General features: G+C 37.3%; 1 protein-coding gene across 1 annotated transcript in view; it reads right to left on the bottom strand.

Annotated features, from left to right (window-relative positions):
- Window positions 1-4,702: 4,702 nt before the first annotated feature.
- LOC128854975 (calexcitin-1) overlaps window positions 4,703-18,166 on the bottom strand; it is a 65,801-nt gene continuing 52,337 nt past the window's right edge. The window contains exons 5-6 of the mRNA XM_054089506.1: window positions 5,398-5,610; window positions 4,703-5,307 (exon numbers count right to left, since the gene is read on the bottom strand). Of these exons, the coding sequence (XP_053945481.1) occupies window positions 5,197-5,307; window positions 5,398-5,610 (324 nt within the window). The 3' untranslated portion in view covers window positions 4,703-5,196. The remainder of the gene's footprint in view (window positions 5,308-5,397; window positions 5,611-18,166) is intronic.

The following is an 18,166-nucleotide window of genomic DNA, read 5'->3' as shown; positions in this document are numbered from 1 at the left end:
GCTTCCGAGAAAAAATTTGGTATGTACTTGTAAGTTCTTTAAATACATCGGTCACTCATTTAAAAAATGTTCAATGTACTAAGTTGTTAAATAAGTTTTGCGGTTCGAAAAGACAGAGCGTTGCTACTAGCCTCCATTTTTTGTTATGTTGGTACACTCTTCATAAGAAAGTGCGTGAAGTTTCACACCAGAAATCATAGACAAAATACTGGATATCGTATTGGAAAATCGTCGAGTGAAGGAAAGAGATTTAGTAAAAGCCCCAGGCATCTCATTGGGAAGTGTAAGCAATATTTTGTTGAAACGAGTTCGTGCCCCGAAATCGGTCAAGAAGGCATTATTGTAGCATCAATGTTTTAGGGATGCGTAGAGAAAATTGACTGTGGATTACTTGACTACTGATAAAACAATAAATTCTGAATATTATTGAAACCTTTTAGACCAGCTGAAGGAAGAAATTCGTGAAAAAATACCCATTTGCCAAAGAAAAAAAATTACTTCTCAACAGGACAATGCACCGTGTCACAAGAGCATTTTGACAATGGCTAAAATTCATGAATTCGAATTGTTGGGGCATCCACTGTATTCACCAGATTTGGCCCTTAGTGATTTCCGTGTGAATCCAGACCTACAAAAATTCATGTGTGGAAAGCGTTTTTCATCAAATGATGAGGTCATAACAGCAGGGGAAGCGTATTTTGCAGCTCTTACAGATTCTCACTTCAGGGATGGAATTCATAAATTGGAATCGCGTTGGAACAAGTATATAGGTTCAGGGAGCCTATAATGAATAATAAAGTGTATTCCAAACCATAAAATTGTGTTTTTCTTATCGAACCGCAAAACTTCTTAAGCAACCTAGTGCAGACACGACTTTTCTACAGTTCTCTTATAAAGGCTATTCGGAGAGTGACTCCTAGACGGTAACATTTTTTTTATATCGTCCTCCAATTCAAGTAGACAGATGTACAATTTTACACGATAGAACAATGAGTAAAAATTATTGAAACTTATTATGAAAATATTTGATCTTTAAGAGCCACTTATCGCGAAATTTGTTTTTTTTTTTGTGTGGAAATAATCTTTCTAAAGGTCACCAATACAAAGGTTGGTGGAAAAATTTCAAGAAATTGTTTTTGTCGAGGATTGAAAAAGGACTGGCACACCAAACAGAATGAACGTTCTGTTGAGGAGTTTGCTGCGGCTGTGTTGTTGAACAACCTTCAACATCGATATCTCGACGTTCTTCACAATTAGGCATTCATGAACCGACTGTGTGACGGATTTTACCAAAAGAGGTAGTCACGGTGAAAATTTAAATGATGCCATTTTCAAACATAACTGTTAAGAGCCGTATTTTGATTTGAAATTGTGAAACCTGGAAGATTCAAAATATTTGCATGTTTAATTGTTTCTTACTTTCTTCAAAGATTTACTTACATTTTAATTACTCTTAGATCTTTCCTAATATCCTAATATTCATTTTCCACACATAATTCCATTCTACACAAAAAAATGATGCTGCGTTGGAGTATGATTACCATTCGATAGTGCACAGGTTCGAAACTCCGCGCATGAAACATCATGAGATACCTCTCGCAGGCAATGGCAAATCTCCGAGTGTATTACTGTCATCTAAAAGTTTCTCATAGAAACCATCTGCCATCACTCCCCATAGGCCTTTTCTCGGAAGAAGCTTTAGAAGTAAATCACAAGCAAATTAGAAGAAAAAGCTTCACGGAAGCATTCATATAAAGATTTAAACAAATAGTCAAATAAATAATTGGCGTTTACACTCTTTTTGGGTGTTTGGTGTGGTGTGCTGATGTTGTTCCACAAATAGAGGAACCTACAGTTTTATGCCGGCTCCGAAATACACTCGGAGGTTGGCCATTGCCTGCCGAGGGGCGACCGCAATTAGAATAAAACGTTTTCTATCATTGTTTCATACACGGAGATTCGAACCGACGTACTTCCGAGGGGTCACGCACCAAGTCACCTAGGCCGCCCGCTAGGCTGGATATTCGAAATTTCGCTGATATATAGGTTACTCGCTCTCTACACGGCGGCGGTTAATCTGTCTACTTTTTTTGTCTTCTTTCGTTTAAGAAAATCTATCAACATAACCCCAGAAATAGACAAGAACGCATCCGCAAATAATCCACAGAAGGCTGACTCAAGCTTACCTCTCCATAGGTCCGAGTAAATCTGCTTTCGGTATTTCATAATTTCCCATACTTTTTTCCCGTGTAGGAGTACTGATTGTACAGCCGTTCAGGAACCCGTTTATCCTGGTGAGTGTGCGCGGCATTCAAAAACCTGGCATGGAAGTACTCGTCAATAAATAACTTAATCCGAATCTTATATTTAAAGGCTTAGATTTTGTCATTTGAGGAGAAGTAGCAACTTGCACGTGTGACTTAATGTTCAAGTTAATAAGCCGTGATTGCGGCGAAACTAGTTTTATCAGCAGGTCAAGTGTCTGTGAACCCTAAGGATCAAGAACTAACTGTTCTAGCCGTTTACTAATTGCTTAATTTCAATCATGTTGGTCAAAATAAATGTAGCAATTTCTGCTTCCGCTTTGGCCTCAATCAGTGGCCAGATTTCTGTGAGAGGTAACAACTAAGTCACTCATTACAAACAACAGCTAAGTTTGCTTTTTTCTACAAATTGCTTAAGTTTGCTTTTTTCTACTAGTTTTTGTTTAATTTCTGCTTGGCATCTTAGGGCCGGCGTTTCTTTGCCCAAATCTTACATTGCCCGTTTAAGCTTTGGACGGAATCCATGAAATTTGGGCCCTATCTCTCTTACCAAAGTAATACAAATTTTGACCGACACCTGATCTGACAGATGAAAAGTTTCTGCCTTCAGCCAGTAAATAATATTTTGGTGAGGATGCACTGAAATCACTAATTGGCATTAGATCAGCATAAAATATCTTCGTTAATTTATTGGGAGTTCTACTAAAGAGCCAGTGCCTTGCCGGATATAAATCTGATCGCCAGGAGCAGGAGCGTGAGTCACCCCTGCTAAAAAAAAAAAACGGTGTTACATGTCTTTTAAGGGCGCCTAAAAAGAGTGTCACTACACCTATACCGAAGCCACCCTAGACACAGTGTGGGCAAGTGGAAGAGGATATGCACAGTTTTAAGGCGACTACGAACGCCAGGAGGAGGATATTTTTCATGGCAGAAATACATTCGGAGGCTTGAAGGTGTCTACCGAGAGGCGAACGCTATTAGAAAAAAAAAAATTTCTGGCATTTAATATTTCATGCGCTACTTACTTCTGAATGGTAGCCAGGCCCTAACTCATTCGACTGAAAATTATTGCCAGTACTTGCCATTCTTTTTCCATAAACAAAAATTTTCGGACGTAATTTGCTTGGAAGAAAATGTTAAAAATCAACGGTTTTTGCAGCCATGTGCAACTTACACTTTATTGCTCTAAAATTGAATGAAGCTTGAATTTATTTAATTTTTGTGGTATAATGAGCTTAACTTTTATAAAAAAGTACCTATAGACCTATTTTGTTGTCCATGAGTGCACATAGAAAATTGCTTCTCCTCACCGTTTTTACTACAGACGATGCTTGCTTTAGACAAAGCCCTATAAGAACTGTGACGACAGTGTTTAACCCTTTCGGGACGGAGCCGCTCGACGGGCGAGCGTCGCTGAGGACGAGAAGTATTGGAGTGCGCAGTAAAGAAAATAAATACGTTTATACGCTTTATTTAACACAAGAAATTTTTTTTATAAAATCAAAAAATATTTTTAAAGAAACTGCTATCACTGCTAATGTTGAAATGCTTGTGTGGTTTCCTTATTGCACAGATTTCACTTCCACTTGACGAAGTAATGCCGTCATCTTCCGTCTTATCAGACTCAAAGTAATATTCGTCAGAATTGTTACTATCTAACGTATCATCGCTAGATCGCTTAGCCATCGTGCATAGGATAAAATATAAAATATATAAAAAACCTGTTGGTTCCTCTGGCAGTCACACTGAGACTGAATCGAAGAACCGAAATCCGTTTGGACTCTACCGTCGTCTCATATCGTAAGTTTACATTATACAGAAGATAAGACTTCATCGCTAATGGCCCCTAATGCCTTTGAATGAAACGTGACTCTTTTACTAATAGCTGAGAACGACAAATGTTGCGAACCTTGCAGCTGCGTACTAATATGGGCGGTTATATGCCTCATCCCCAAAGGGTTAATAATAAATGAATTAAACGCAATTTTCTTTTATTTCTCTTAAAACATTTTATTTGACCTTTTATATTGAATTTATTTAGCTACACACACAAACATTTAATAAACAATTTCATTTTAAATATCATTTACATATTTCATAGTTTTTCTTTTTTATATTATTAGTTTTGGAAACTTTTACTTGATTTCTTTATATTTTAACTAATTAATAAATTTTTCTTTAATAATTAAAATTTTTTTATACCACTACTTTAACCACTGAGAAATATTTTTTGAACGCTTATCTACATTTATACAAAAAAGTAACAGGATAGATCACTCAATGTCAGGAATGTACAATATATATAAATACATACATAGGCTCTATTAACGAAGAATTGACTACATATATACGAGAATACCTTACACCAAACCTGATTATAGTACATGTGTGCATGTATGTGTCAGCATTCGATATAGTCTCATATTTAAGTGTGTATGTATGTATATTTTTTTTTAATTTGTAGATATATATAGTTGAGCACATTGATCAGGAATCATATATATTTTTTTGTTTTAAATAAAGTTGTACGCTTTTTTGATTTTTGATTTTTTAAAGTATCTTTTCGGTTAATTCTCCACAAATGGGCCCTAAAGCGCATCAAAACTTGCAAACTTTTCTCTTAATATTGCTTTTTCCCATTACTGACTGACTAAAAGTGTTGAATACCCCAAAATTTGATTAATTCACGATACGTTCTTTCAATATTTTTTTATGTGTTTTTTAATAAATATTTATTAATTTACTTCATTTTTTTAATCATTCTGTTATCAGGGGCATATCTCAACATTAACACTTAAAAATTAATACCAATTAAATCTTTTACTTCGCCCCATTGTGTACCTTCAACTATTGCCCGTAAAAACATTTTGAAGAAATTAATAGCTGGTTATTGGCTATGAGCTCATCGACCAGCTGAGCAAGTTTTAGAGCGTTAAAATGAGGTCTTGCCGAAGATGAAGTTTCCTGGCGCGTTAACATCCTCTGAGGCAAAGTATTCCTTCCATAAAGTAGCGAATTGGTCGCGCGAAACTTCCGACTTACCCTTGAAGAGAGATGTAAAGAGAGAGAGAGATACAAAGAGAGTAAAATTAAAAACAAACACTAAACACAAAATGGTTTGAATATAGCTTACCTGCGCCATTTTCTTAAATGCATTCTCGCACTCAGACTTCTCTAACCCATAGCTGGAGCAGACTAAAGCGAACTCCTCTACATCGATGCTGCCATCAGTCGAAGCATCTTCTAGATCAAACATGAAGTTCATATATTTTGTCTGCCAGTCCATGGCGCTGCTGGGGTCCTTGGCGTAAACGTCCCACATGTTGCACCACTCGTCAACAGAAACCTGTAAATAGATGCACAATAAAGAATTTGTCGTAAAAAATTGTTTTGATCAAAAAACAAAAAAACTACAATATTTGGTGCTAAGAAAATGTTTAATATACTTAAAATATTTGATCTTAGGCGAATTCATGCAAGGTGGTAGTAAAGGGTCTTTCAAAAGTGGCGGTTATGCCTTATGTCTTCTTTGACATTTCTCAAGTATCAGATATACAATTTCAACCATGGATAGATACTTACGGTCGTCGGATATGACGGCCGACGTAGCCGAATGGGTTGGTGTGTGACTACCATTCGGAATTCCCAGAGAGAGCATAGGTTCGAATCTCGGTGAAACCCCAAAATTAAGAAAAACGTTTTTCTAATAGCGGTCGCCCCTCGGTAGGCAATGGCAAACCTCCGAGTGTATTTCTGCCATGAAAAAGCTCCTCACAAAAATATCTGCCGTTCGGAATCGGCTTGAAACTGTAGGTCCCTCCATTTGTGGAACAACATCAAGACGCACACCACAAATAGGAGGAGGTGCTCGGCCAAACACCCAAAAAGGGTGTACGCGCCAATTATATATATATATATATACATATATATATATGTATATAGATACTTACAAAATAGAGCAATGCGTTAAAATTATTGAAACTTATTGACTCCTGAAAAACCAAATATTCGGAAAATTTGTGATTTTTTGGTGAAAATCGTCCGGATGAGTCGACAATTCAAAGGTCGGTGCAAATATAAAAAGACCCACAGATTAAAAGCTGGATGTTCTATTGAGAATATTGTTGCTGTAGCGTAAATTGTTGCTGAACAACCTTCAAAATGGATATCTCGACATTCTCAACAATTAAACAGTGACCGACTGGTAGGCGGATTTTAACTTTACACGTGCTCATGAGGGCATTTAAAAGATGTAATTTTTCAGTTAAGTGCCGTATTTTGTATAAAAATAGTGAAAACTGAAGAAACTTAATTTGTAGATGTTTTATTTTAAAACAACACATACGTACGTCTTTTGAAATACCCTTTATTAGTACAAAAATAATTATTTTCAGCACTTTCCACAGTTTTCATGAATTCCAGAAACCTTTTTTCATATTTCAATCAGAATCTAAAAAAACCATATCATTTTGACATTCGAACTCCAAAATAAAATTAAAAAAAATCAGCTACTCTAGTAAGTAGGTCAAGTAAAAAGTTCTGAGGACTTTTCACTTTATTTTGATGTTGAAACTAACATATTTAGATTAATCCGATTGAAATCAAACATGAACCATTCTGCTCAATAATTTTTCCTCAAGTGAAAAGCAATTTCATAATTCCATTATTGAATAAATTATCGCTATTATTAGTAAAAAAGTTGACAGGCTCAATTTCGTAAGCCTCTCTTGAGGCAAATTTTCTACCATTACACAATACATATTTGAAATGCTTGTAAAGGCAGTAATCGCTTTATGTCAGATCTGGACCATGTAGGGGATGTAATGGAACAAGCTCTCGCAGCTCCTGGTGCGCTGATAAAATTAAATGGATATGTCTAGACTGGCGTTCTCTTTACTAACACCCTTCCAATAGCTGTTGTTGTTGAAGCTTACGGCAGTTAAGAAACCATCAGAGGCCGCGGTCGAGATCATCTACAGATACACTGTGATCAGTTTAAACAGGTGATCAGTTTAAACAGGTTAGCACCAAAGCGAGGGGTGAGTTTGCCGCATTGATTTAAGTGGACATGAGAAGAGGTGCTTACTATCATATGTAATATCTTCACATGTCGGATAAATGCTGAGTTTGTCAGTGTCAATTCTGGATTAGTGGAAGATTAACCTACTACCACGCCTAGAACGTAATTGTGGGGTAATGCAGCCCTCCTATGAACCACGAGGAATATATTTAGTATATACATCTTTCCTATTTCCACTTCCAGCCGATCGTCTGCTTCAATCTGCCATTAATACATGCCTTTCAGCTATCGTTCTCGTAAGCGAACCATCGCCCGTTGCCATTCGCTTCAAGATATAGTCGACTTCGTTACACTTCAGCAAATCATCGCGGACTTAAATTCGGTTCAAAAGTTCCCTTTACGTCAATTCGTGTGGCATTTATACATCGACCTTACCCTTGAAATCAGCATGATGAAGAAGTGAGTAGTTCTGAGTGACTCTCTGGCTATTTTTAACTTTTAGTGCTCACATGCCTGTTCGACTCGGTCTACTACAGCCTGCCATATCTTCGAAGATCGTATTACGAGGGGTGCCTTTTATTTGGCAGGACTTGGCAACCCTGGTGTTGCAATCTGGCAACTGAAAGCTGTATCGCAAAGTTTGACATTTTTGGCTTTTACGTATTCAGAACGTTTTGAAATACCAGCGCTATTTGTGATGTTTACAGTAACTTATAAGATTCATCTCGGTTCAAAAATGGAATTAAATCGTGAACATTTTCGTGAGATTAATATATTTTTTACAACTTTCGACGTGGATTAACTCAGGAACATTGCATGGATGAGCTTAATTAATTTTTTGGCGATGAAGCTCCATTAAGGACTAGTGTTTATCGATGGTATGGTGAATTCAATCGTGGTCGTAGTTCACTCCAAGACGAATTTATCGACATTCCTGATGATTGGTTTACTACTGCCTGCCATATCTTCGAAGATCGTATTACGAGTACTAGAAAGGAATCGTTCAAATAACCACTTTGCTCTTGTGTTCGATGCTGTATTGATTGGATGAATAGCATACATGTTTTTGACCGCTTGCCCAGATTTTTGAATGAGATTTGTAAGGAAAATTGATCAAATTCTCTGTTTTTTCACCATCATTTGGAGCGCTGTAACACTCAACTGGTTTCACCAAATATGTAACTGTTAAACAACTCCTTAAATCGCTATAAAGTAAGATCAGTTGCAGTGTACTTAGTGTGAGATATTGCCCACTAAAGGCATCCAGCGCAAAATAGTCAGAACTTCTTACTTCACCATTCATTATTTATGTGTGCTAGTGGGCGTTGTTACAAAACGCTCAATCAAACTCTAAGTAGCGAGCCTCGGCCCCATTCGCCCAGTTACAATAAAGTAATTTCAACAAAATTTATTAATGTTTCGCGCATAGTAAATAAATACTAGCGCATAACTTTGCATATCTCATGAAAATTCACTATGAGAATGTGCTAAATATATTTATAGCGCTCCACAATAGGTATGTACGAGCGTATGTATGCATTCTTAAAACACAAGCGCTCACTCACACACCTGCACTCGAACATGCAATACCCTATCCGTTATACTGCAATAACCGTACATTACATTTGCAGACATAAAATAATTTTCCTTTGTTGTTAGAATTTTTGTATTTTCTGTAACATTTTTGGCAGCGGAAACTTCTACTCGCACATCAAGTAATTTATGCGCTTAGGTGGTGGCTAATGCTGGTACATACACACATACATGTGTATGTAGCTATAGGTTAGCATTGACACCCCCACTAATGTAGCCATATTCTTTGGTTGACCACCACAATAAATATTCCACTAAACATGTTGTTGTTGTGGTCGCGATTTAGACCATTTTCCGTGCCACAACTGGAACAACAAATGTGAAGCATTGAAAGCCACAACACAACTTTACATTGTACACACATTAATATTTACTATATATACCATACACACACTCGTATGCTCTCGTAAATATAATCAAGACTACTTCACTTTTGTGCCGGCTTGGCTTCATGTATTTATGTATGTGCAATGCAATACAAAAAAGGGCTAACAAGGTCAATATAGCAAATAAGGCCAATAAGGCAATCGCCATGATGGTGCACTGGACTTTTGCCATATGCTTTCCGTACACTTGAAAAAATATTTGTTGTGAATAACTTAAATGGCATAAAACTCGATAAAAAAAGACAAATATAAAAATGTTGGGCTTAAGGAAATACTTCGAAATCATGAAGTGGGCACAATAGATCTGCTAAATCCCTGGATAATAGCTATAATAACTTAATTGGCATATTTGTAAAGGATAGCTGGTGCTTATTCCGTTTTTATTGAACAAAAATGCAAGAAAATAAATTCGTAAATGTCAGCTCCTGTTAAATAGGAAAAACATGCAGATTCCGTTTTTGGTTCTACATTTTTATTCTGCAAGTTCATTGGCTTAGTGAAATAAACTCTATCTTCGAGATGGTGCTACAAAAAATAATTCAAGGGCATTTAACCAGGCGGCAATTCGGCCGCAGATTGTCGTAAAAAAATTCCTTTCAGGAATCTTAAATGCAGTAAATTGATTATTTAGTTGGCTGTATGGTACTATAGTACAACGCATGTCCTCCTGTTGAAAGCACTTATAGTCCGTAACCATATCATTTCCAATAGTCCAAAATAACGTTCTTAACTTCAGCCCAATCGCTATAACCGCCGTTTGATTGACAAATTTTGATCTTTTCCAATACAGAGAATGGTAATCAACATTCATGAGCTACGAGTGGTCAATGGCAATTGCCTGAGTACATTTTCTGGCACGAAAAACTTTTCATAAACATCAATCGCCGTTTGCGGCAGGCATGCAATTTATAATTTAACTGAATTTCGATGACCACTTTCGTTACGTCGCCTGTTCGCCTGTCAACGTTAATAGCGTTTTGTTGCATTATCTCCCATAGTTTGTTATTCGGACAGAAAATGCGTAATATTCGTCGCAAACACTTGTTGATAAAAAGTTGCTGTTTTTGTATATCAATGGCAGCCGTGTTTCCCGAATCACAGCCATGCAGGAGTACTGATTTTATTGAAGTTAATTTTTTTGCCATTGGTAGTAATAATGCTACCCAGGTAGGAGAAGGCGTTGACATTCTCGATCGGCTGGTTATATATTGCGAAACAGTTGTTATTCGCTGCGTTGATTCGTAGTGTTTCGGTCTTATAAATATTGATTTTGAGGCCATAGTAGGCTTCCACTTCTGCAAGGCGTTGAATTTTTGCGGTCATGCCGGTAAAGCTATACGTAAGCAGACATATATCGCCTGCCTAGTCAAGGTCGTTGTCGGACATCAGTACCTACTAGGATTTTGTTATTTAGTGAAGATCTATTCCGTTCATGGATTTCAAGAGGGGATAAACTTAAGGCTTTTTGGTACTATTTTTGAGTTCTATTTTCTATTACTTTGTTTCAGTGTTATTTGTATTACTTTTTAGTACTTTTTCGGTTTGTATAGTTTTTTACCAAAAAGTGTTTAACCTTCCACACTTCTTCTTCTTCTTAATTGGCGCGATAACCGCTTACGCGATTTTGGCCGAGCTTAACAAAGCGCGCCAGTCGTTTCTTTCTCGTGCTAACCGGCGCCAGTTGGACACACCAAGTGAAGCCAAGTCCTTCTCCACCTGATCTTTCCAACGCAGAGGAGGCCTTCCTCTTCCTCTGCTACCACCAGCTGGTACCGCATCGAATACTTTCAAAGCCGGAGCGTTTGTATCCATTCGGACGACATGACCCAGCCAACGTAGCCGCTGGATCTTTATTCGCTGCGCTATGTCTATGTCGCCCTAAAGCTCACCTTCCACACTACTTCTTATAATATTAGAGATCGACCGAATTCCAAGCACAAAAATTCAGTTCGGCTTCGAGCGCAAACGGCCGAAAATGTTTTTTCCTTTTTTTAGTAGACACATTTTATGAACCTTGAATTCTTGTAACAAAATGGTTTAAAAACATTTACCCATCAGCTCCGCCATGGAGCAGTCAGCATATACAAATAAGCGGTACCGCTAGCTCGGAATAAGTGCCTACACTTTTTTGCTTTTTCATTGCACTGAATAATTTTTCATTAGTGAATTTCTTTCCCATAGCTAAATATTCTCATTTCTGACATAAAAGGCTTTCTTTCGACACTTTGAGTCCAATTCTCTCAAAACATTGATTCGATGGGAAAACTTTTAAGCCAAATTTTGTTCTGTTCGGTTCGGTTGCATCTTCAAAAAATGATGCTAGATCGTTCTCTACTTATTTAATATAGTATTACGAGTATACTACGAAAATCAAATTTGCAATTCGATCCGATAGCATAATTTTTCCATATTTTTTTCGAAAGAAAAGGGACTTAATTTAGGTTTATAAATTGTAACGCTCTTAAGTCATAATGTAAAACAAGTAAAAGTGCGACGTCCATTAGTGTGAGAGTTGCATACTGTTACTCTAACAGCTGTGCTATTTTCTCTCTAAAGTTCGCTATGTTAAGCACTCCATTAGTCTTAAAGTAACATTGTAATATCTTTTATAAGATCTCGTTCAATAAAATGCAAGTTTAAGCTATGACCTGTAATTTTTACTATCATAATTCTCGCGATGTTGTTATACTTATATGTATATAAATATACCATACGGAGGAATACGAATATGGTACGTGCATATCTCGATGTCTGTGTGGATTCGAACGGCAGTTGTATGTATAATTTATAGTTTGATACAAATTTGCCTTTCTAACTTTTAAAATTTTCGAACAGCGAAAAGTATTACTTTTTTGTGATTCTTACAAAAAAAATAGTTGAACTTTCTTATCATGAAATTAAGTATACGCAATGGATACTACAATATAAAAAATATTTTTCCATCTAAAGTAAAGAATTTTTTTTTTTTAACATGTAGCTATATAAGTCAGAGAGATGAAACTACTAGCGCGTATCGAGGTTATGTTTAGTTAGTAGCATCTCTAGGAAGAACGCTCTCCAAATTTCAGCCAGATCGGTATATTTATTTGTGTTTGTCTGTTGGTTGAATCGAGAAAGTGCAGTGATTTGCCTTTTCCATTACGACATCGAATCAGTCACGCCTCAGCAGTTGTGGTTGCAAAATTATTAGAAATAGGGCTCCCTCGTTTCACATCCCTCCTATTCGCCAGACTTAGTTACTATTTGTTCCCAATTTAAAGCAATGACTGGCGGGAAAAAAATATGTTATTCAAATGAGGCGGTGATTGCAGAAGGAAATTTCTATTTATCAGACTTGAACAAATCCTATTATTCGGAAAAAATTAACAAACTGGAACAGCGTTAGACGAAGTTATAAGTATAAAAGGGGACTATGTTGAAAAATAAAAGAAGATTTACCCAAAACATGTAAGTAATTTTCTTTTTCCCACGGATTTTTCAAATAAAATAGTATACAAAACCTATAGTTTCACGTGCTTAAGCATTTTTTTTTTGTATTTTACCTTTACTCTCGCACTGCCCTGTCCTCTTGCGACATTTGGATTCCTAAGTCATTTCCATCCTGGTGGTGCTAATTATCATGTTTTCTTACATGCGGATATTTACTGAAATTCTCACAAGACGAACCACGCTTGTACGTAGGCATACTTAATCTCTGCTTTAAGTGCCCAGAAAATGGAAGCTAAATTTCATTTTTTCTTAAATGGTTATGGCTTTGGACGACAAGTCCCAACCAATTAGTTGCGTATGTTAACTGCACTGGCACTTTGGCATCAGACCAGTTTTATTAGGCAACAACAAATCGTGCTATGCATTAACTTGTTCATAAATACAAAAACTGAACAGAAGTACAGTAAGCGTCCGGTAATTATTGTGTAAATAAGGGGAAGTTCGCTGCTAGAACTTTGGCCATCACTTACAAATGTGACTGGTTGGGAAGGGGGGAAAAAGTGCCAGTACACACTACATTTTGGCAATTAATTCTAGTGAAATCGATTTGCGTAAGGAGAAAGTGGGCGCGTATACTGTGTTAAAATGGGCAGAATAATGAACAACAGAAAAATGTGTGGCGAGTAATGCGCAAGTGGCAATAAAACAAAAGCAATCAGAGGCGAAGTACGCAGAGTTAGATGAAACCGAAAGCTCAAAGCTCACAGTGCAAGGATACAAATATTTATGTATGTGCCCATTTTGCTACTGTAAGAATGAGAGCGGACTCGCTGGAGGTCAACTAAGTTGTCAAGTGCATCGCGACATTAAAAAAGACAAAAATATTGCACATAAAAACGCTATAAATTCTATGTCACGACAATGTTTGCATATTAGTACCCTGCAAGAATGCTGCAACAAATAAGAAGTGGTGATCAGCAGAATTGAGATAACAATCAAATAATAAAATTGCTTTCACGAGGCTGGAGGGATGCGAGGGTTGCTGCTTAAGGGTTGAGCTAACGCGGCACCTGCGTGATATTTTTAATAGTAATGACACTCAGAATATTTTGTCGCACGAGTGGTACTAATTTGTGTTGTTTACAAATATTTGAAAATTTGTAAAAATATAATTAATTTGTGTCCATTTCTGCGTGTTGATTTTCTATGATTTTTTGAAGTTATTAAAGAACAAAGTGTACCAATCAAAACGCTTCGGCTTTTAGAGCAGAAGTGCCATCTGAAACAGGACGAATTCCGTAAAGGTCAACCAAATTCGGTTATTGCACCAGAAACAATTACGATGGGTATGAACTGATATAAGTCAGATAGGATAAGACAAATAAAAGACCACGGCTAATTGCTGGGTCATCCGTGGGACATTTTTGACAATCAATGCCAGCCTCTGATTTTCGAAAATCAAAAATACAATGGGAATTTAATGTTTTCCGACACCTGGAAAATTAGTTGATGGCTTTAAATCAAATCAAAAGTAAGAATTGTTTCCAGATTGGAACCAAATGCATGAAAAAGCATGTTGATCTTTAATGAGAAAACAAAAAGCCAATTTTGTTATGAAATTAGACGCAATAAAATCTCAGTGGCAAAATCTTAAAGTAAACTACTACATAGCATCAGTTAGAGTTGTTAATGTAGGAAAAAGGTATACAAATACTTGTACTTTTGGCACGAGAAACTATAGACACGATTAATTATAGTTTGTTTTCTTTGGCGTAATAAATCAACATTCTGAAAGTCATGGATAAATCGAGACCAGTGGGCTTGAAATGTGTCAAGGAATGCCTGAATTCAGTATCTGTCGCATCGGTATTTTTTTAAACGGATTTGGGTGCAAGAATGTAATGACATTGCAAGAAATTGTATGGCTGATTAGAGAGCTAGAACACCCTCGTAATAGTGTATCTGAACAAAGCAAGTGCCTTGAGACCTGCTGGCTGCTCGAGAGCAGGAAGACTTTACTATAAGTCAACTGAACAAACACCAGCTACTATGTGCCATTCAATGTTTTATGTGGGTGAGCTTTGCAGGTTAACCAAGCTGCAACTCTCTATTGCACTATGCTTCTCTCTATAGTTTTAGAGGATTTTAATCGAGCACTTATCTGATAGAAATCTATTATTTTAAGTACCCATACTAGTAGCGGCGGCCGTCGTAGTCGTAAGTTTGGTGCGTGACTACCATTCGGTAGTACCCGGTTTTGAAACTTCAGGCATGAAACACCAAATGATAGAAATGGTTTTTTTAAATAGTGGTCACCCCTCGGCTGGTAATGGCAGCCCTCCGAGTGTATTTTTGCCAAGAAAAAACTTCAATAAGCATCTGCCGTTCGGAAGCGGAATAAAATTGTCGGTTCCTCCATTTCTGGAAATACATTAAGATGCTCACAACAAATAGGAGAAAGAATTCGGCCAAATACCCAATAAAGGCTATAAGCGCTAATTTTATAAATATGTATATGGTAGTAAATGTTTGTAGGGCATGCAGGCAGTATCAGGTTAGTCCCCTCTCCTACTTTTGCGCAACTAATATTCAAACACCTTAGCTTCCACTCCATCCGTTGAAATTGTATCGCCATGTTAAACTGCATGTCTGGAAGGCAAAAACTTAGGGTCATACTAATCTATTATTTCGAAAAATTCAGTTCATCTCGGGGAGGACTGATTACATTGTCCAAACGGTGCCATTCAATAGGAATCTCGAGAGGAATGGGGTAAGGGACTTTTACTAAACAACTTCGATATTACGTCTACACAGATAGTTCAAAAATGGATTGTGGTGTTGGAGCAGGTATATATGTAAGTATACATATTCTCATAGACTGAGAATTGAAAAATCTGTACGTCTTCCTAATACTACTCTTTCAGGATGAAGTATTGGATTCCCTTATTGCTTGTAGCCTACTAATCGCAAACTTCTCTGTGTTTTAGTGCAATATGGCTATTCTTTCGGATATCCAAGCTGCAAAGCACAACTAAACTGGTGGAATAAAGCAAAATAGCCTTACCGTCTTGAGCGTAAATCATAACGTTACCTTAATCTACGTCCTAGGACTTTGGAACATTGAGGAAACCGAAAAAGCGGACGAACTGGCAAGACGGAGATCTGACATGAGTAACATTCTTCCAGAATCGATATTCACACCACTGGGTGCAATCAAGAATGCAATCTTAAAATATATACGAATCGCGGATTGTATAAGTATAAGTAGATAGAGATACTAGACAATCTGCAAAGTCAGCCCAACGTTATAGCCCATATACAACCACGAACAAACGTCAACATATGTCAATGGAACGAAGATTTGCCTGCTGACTAACGGCAACGAGGAGAGCAGGCAGTCAAAACGGGCTTCCCTTATAACATAACTGCCTTAGTTGTAACCAAATATCTTCCACCTCCTCCTAGAATGCCCTGCCCTATGCAGTGCGAGGATGTTAATCCTTGGCAAATTGCTTTTTGAAAACCTCGGGCCGGCATAGACTGGATATAGTCGTGAAGAAAAAATCGTATAACTTTTTGACAGCGAGGGTGTGAACTCCTAGTGAATCACCACTTCAACCAACCTCCCAACCAAACTGCAGGATAGGTATTTTTCTGAATTTCAGGCTTTATTTCTTATTGTCTATACTGTTGTGTACCTATTGAAAAAATTCAGCAGAACACGAACTGCATAATCAATGTCTATTATTTCTGAATTCATTGTAAAAGGTTTTTCCAACAGGGTATGCGCGGGGATTACGCACTCATGTTGAAAGAAGCGTCTTTATTAGCCCGAAAGTCAAAATACAAGATAGCAATCAAGGTAGTTGCCCACTATGTTTGCTTACTTAAATACGGGTGCCAGGCTAAGTAGTGATAGTAGCTGCAACAATAACAAGAACAACCTAAGCAAAAGTTAATATGACAACGTAATGAAAATAGAACTCTTGTGGCAGTTTCGTTTTTTTGCCACACTATCATTGTAGGATCACACAAACAACCGCATGTGCATTTGTACGAGGTATATTTACAGGCGCACCGTGCATGAATGCATGCTCTTTGACATGTTTTTGGCCTGCATCCAAGTAACTAACTGAGCAAAATAGTGGTGAACAGTCACCTATCACCGCTGCTACAAACCATGCTCTGTATGCTCACCTGTACAGACACCACAACCAACTAGCGCAGCTGACACATTCAAGCATACGGGCTGCCCACTAACCGACATTGGTTTAAATGCTGTTTTCGTAGGCCATTGTGGCATGTTGCAAGCTACTCGTATTCGCGACTATTGTCTGTTGCATAGCTGTTTGCCACTTGCAGGCAACAAAATTTCGCCACACATGCCACACATAATTTGACCATCACCTCCGCGACAACACCCCACTACGTCATCGTTTATTCTCGGCCATGGCGGAAAGAATTAAATTGCAATTGCACGTTTACCATCTAGCAACCATCATCTCACCTCACCTCATGCCGCTTCACCTTAGCACATTGTCCACCCCGCCCATGTTGCATGTATGCTGATTAAAGTTTAAAAGCGGTGGAAAAATGTTGTGTTGACATAACAATTTGTAGATTTATGCACAATAACTATAATCATCAGCAGTCAAATTGCTGTAGCCACATACACATATGTACACTCCCAGATGCACACATATATCCGTATATATGTAAGTAGATATACAGGTACAGAAGTGTTGGTCATGAGCACCACCAACTTCCATACCATACTTTGATGTTTTTATGCTGCTGTTAAATGTTGGTGCTGTGCCAACAGAAAATCACTGCCAACAATGCCACCACATAACTCAAAAACAGCTCGACAACAGCAACAAGAACATTGAAAATATTTAATAGCACTAAAAGTGCAGAACATTTTCTGAGTGTACAATTGTGCAATGTTGTTAGTGTGTGGCATGTTTTGCTGGCTGTGCATAAATTTTTCTCATTTTTAATTTCCCTTACAAGTACAATTAATGTACATACATAGGTACGTTTACTTGTGTGTAGTTATGCACTCATATGTGTGCCAGTTGTTGGACTTCAAAGGTATTTTCATTTCTTTTCAAATAAATCAGCTGGGTAGGCGTTTTTTAATGCTCAGCCAAATCTACAACCAAATTGTCCTCTACAGTAAACAAATTCCAATTTAGCCACTGCACCTTACATCTACACTTTTATGAGTGACGCTTAAATGCAATATTAAAACTCATGATTCACGGATTTATTTTATTTCTCTATTCAAGGTGACAACTGCAGCTGCTTCTTCGAAGCTTTTACAGATTACAGATTTTCTCATAGGTAATCCAACAAAGCCAAGGCAGCTTAAAAATTTTAGAAAAATTTATATTAATATTCAATTATTCTGCCATTTGCAGAGTTAGTGTGAAATGGCGCCTCCTTCTTTACATAAATTTTGGCATCACTTG

This window comes from Anastrepha ludens, chromosome 2, assembly GCF_028408465.1.
Source record: "Anastrepha ludens isolate Willacy chromosome 2, idAnaLude1.1, whole genome shotgun sequence".
Classification (NCBI taxonomy): Eukaryota; Metazoa; Arthropoda; class Insecta; order Diptera; family Tephritidae; genus Anastrepha; species Anastrepha ludens.
This window is presented reverse-complemented; position numbering and strand designations above follow the sequence as displayed.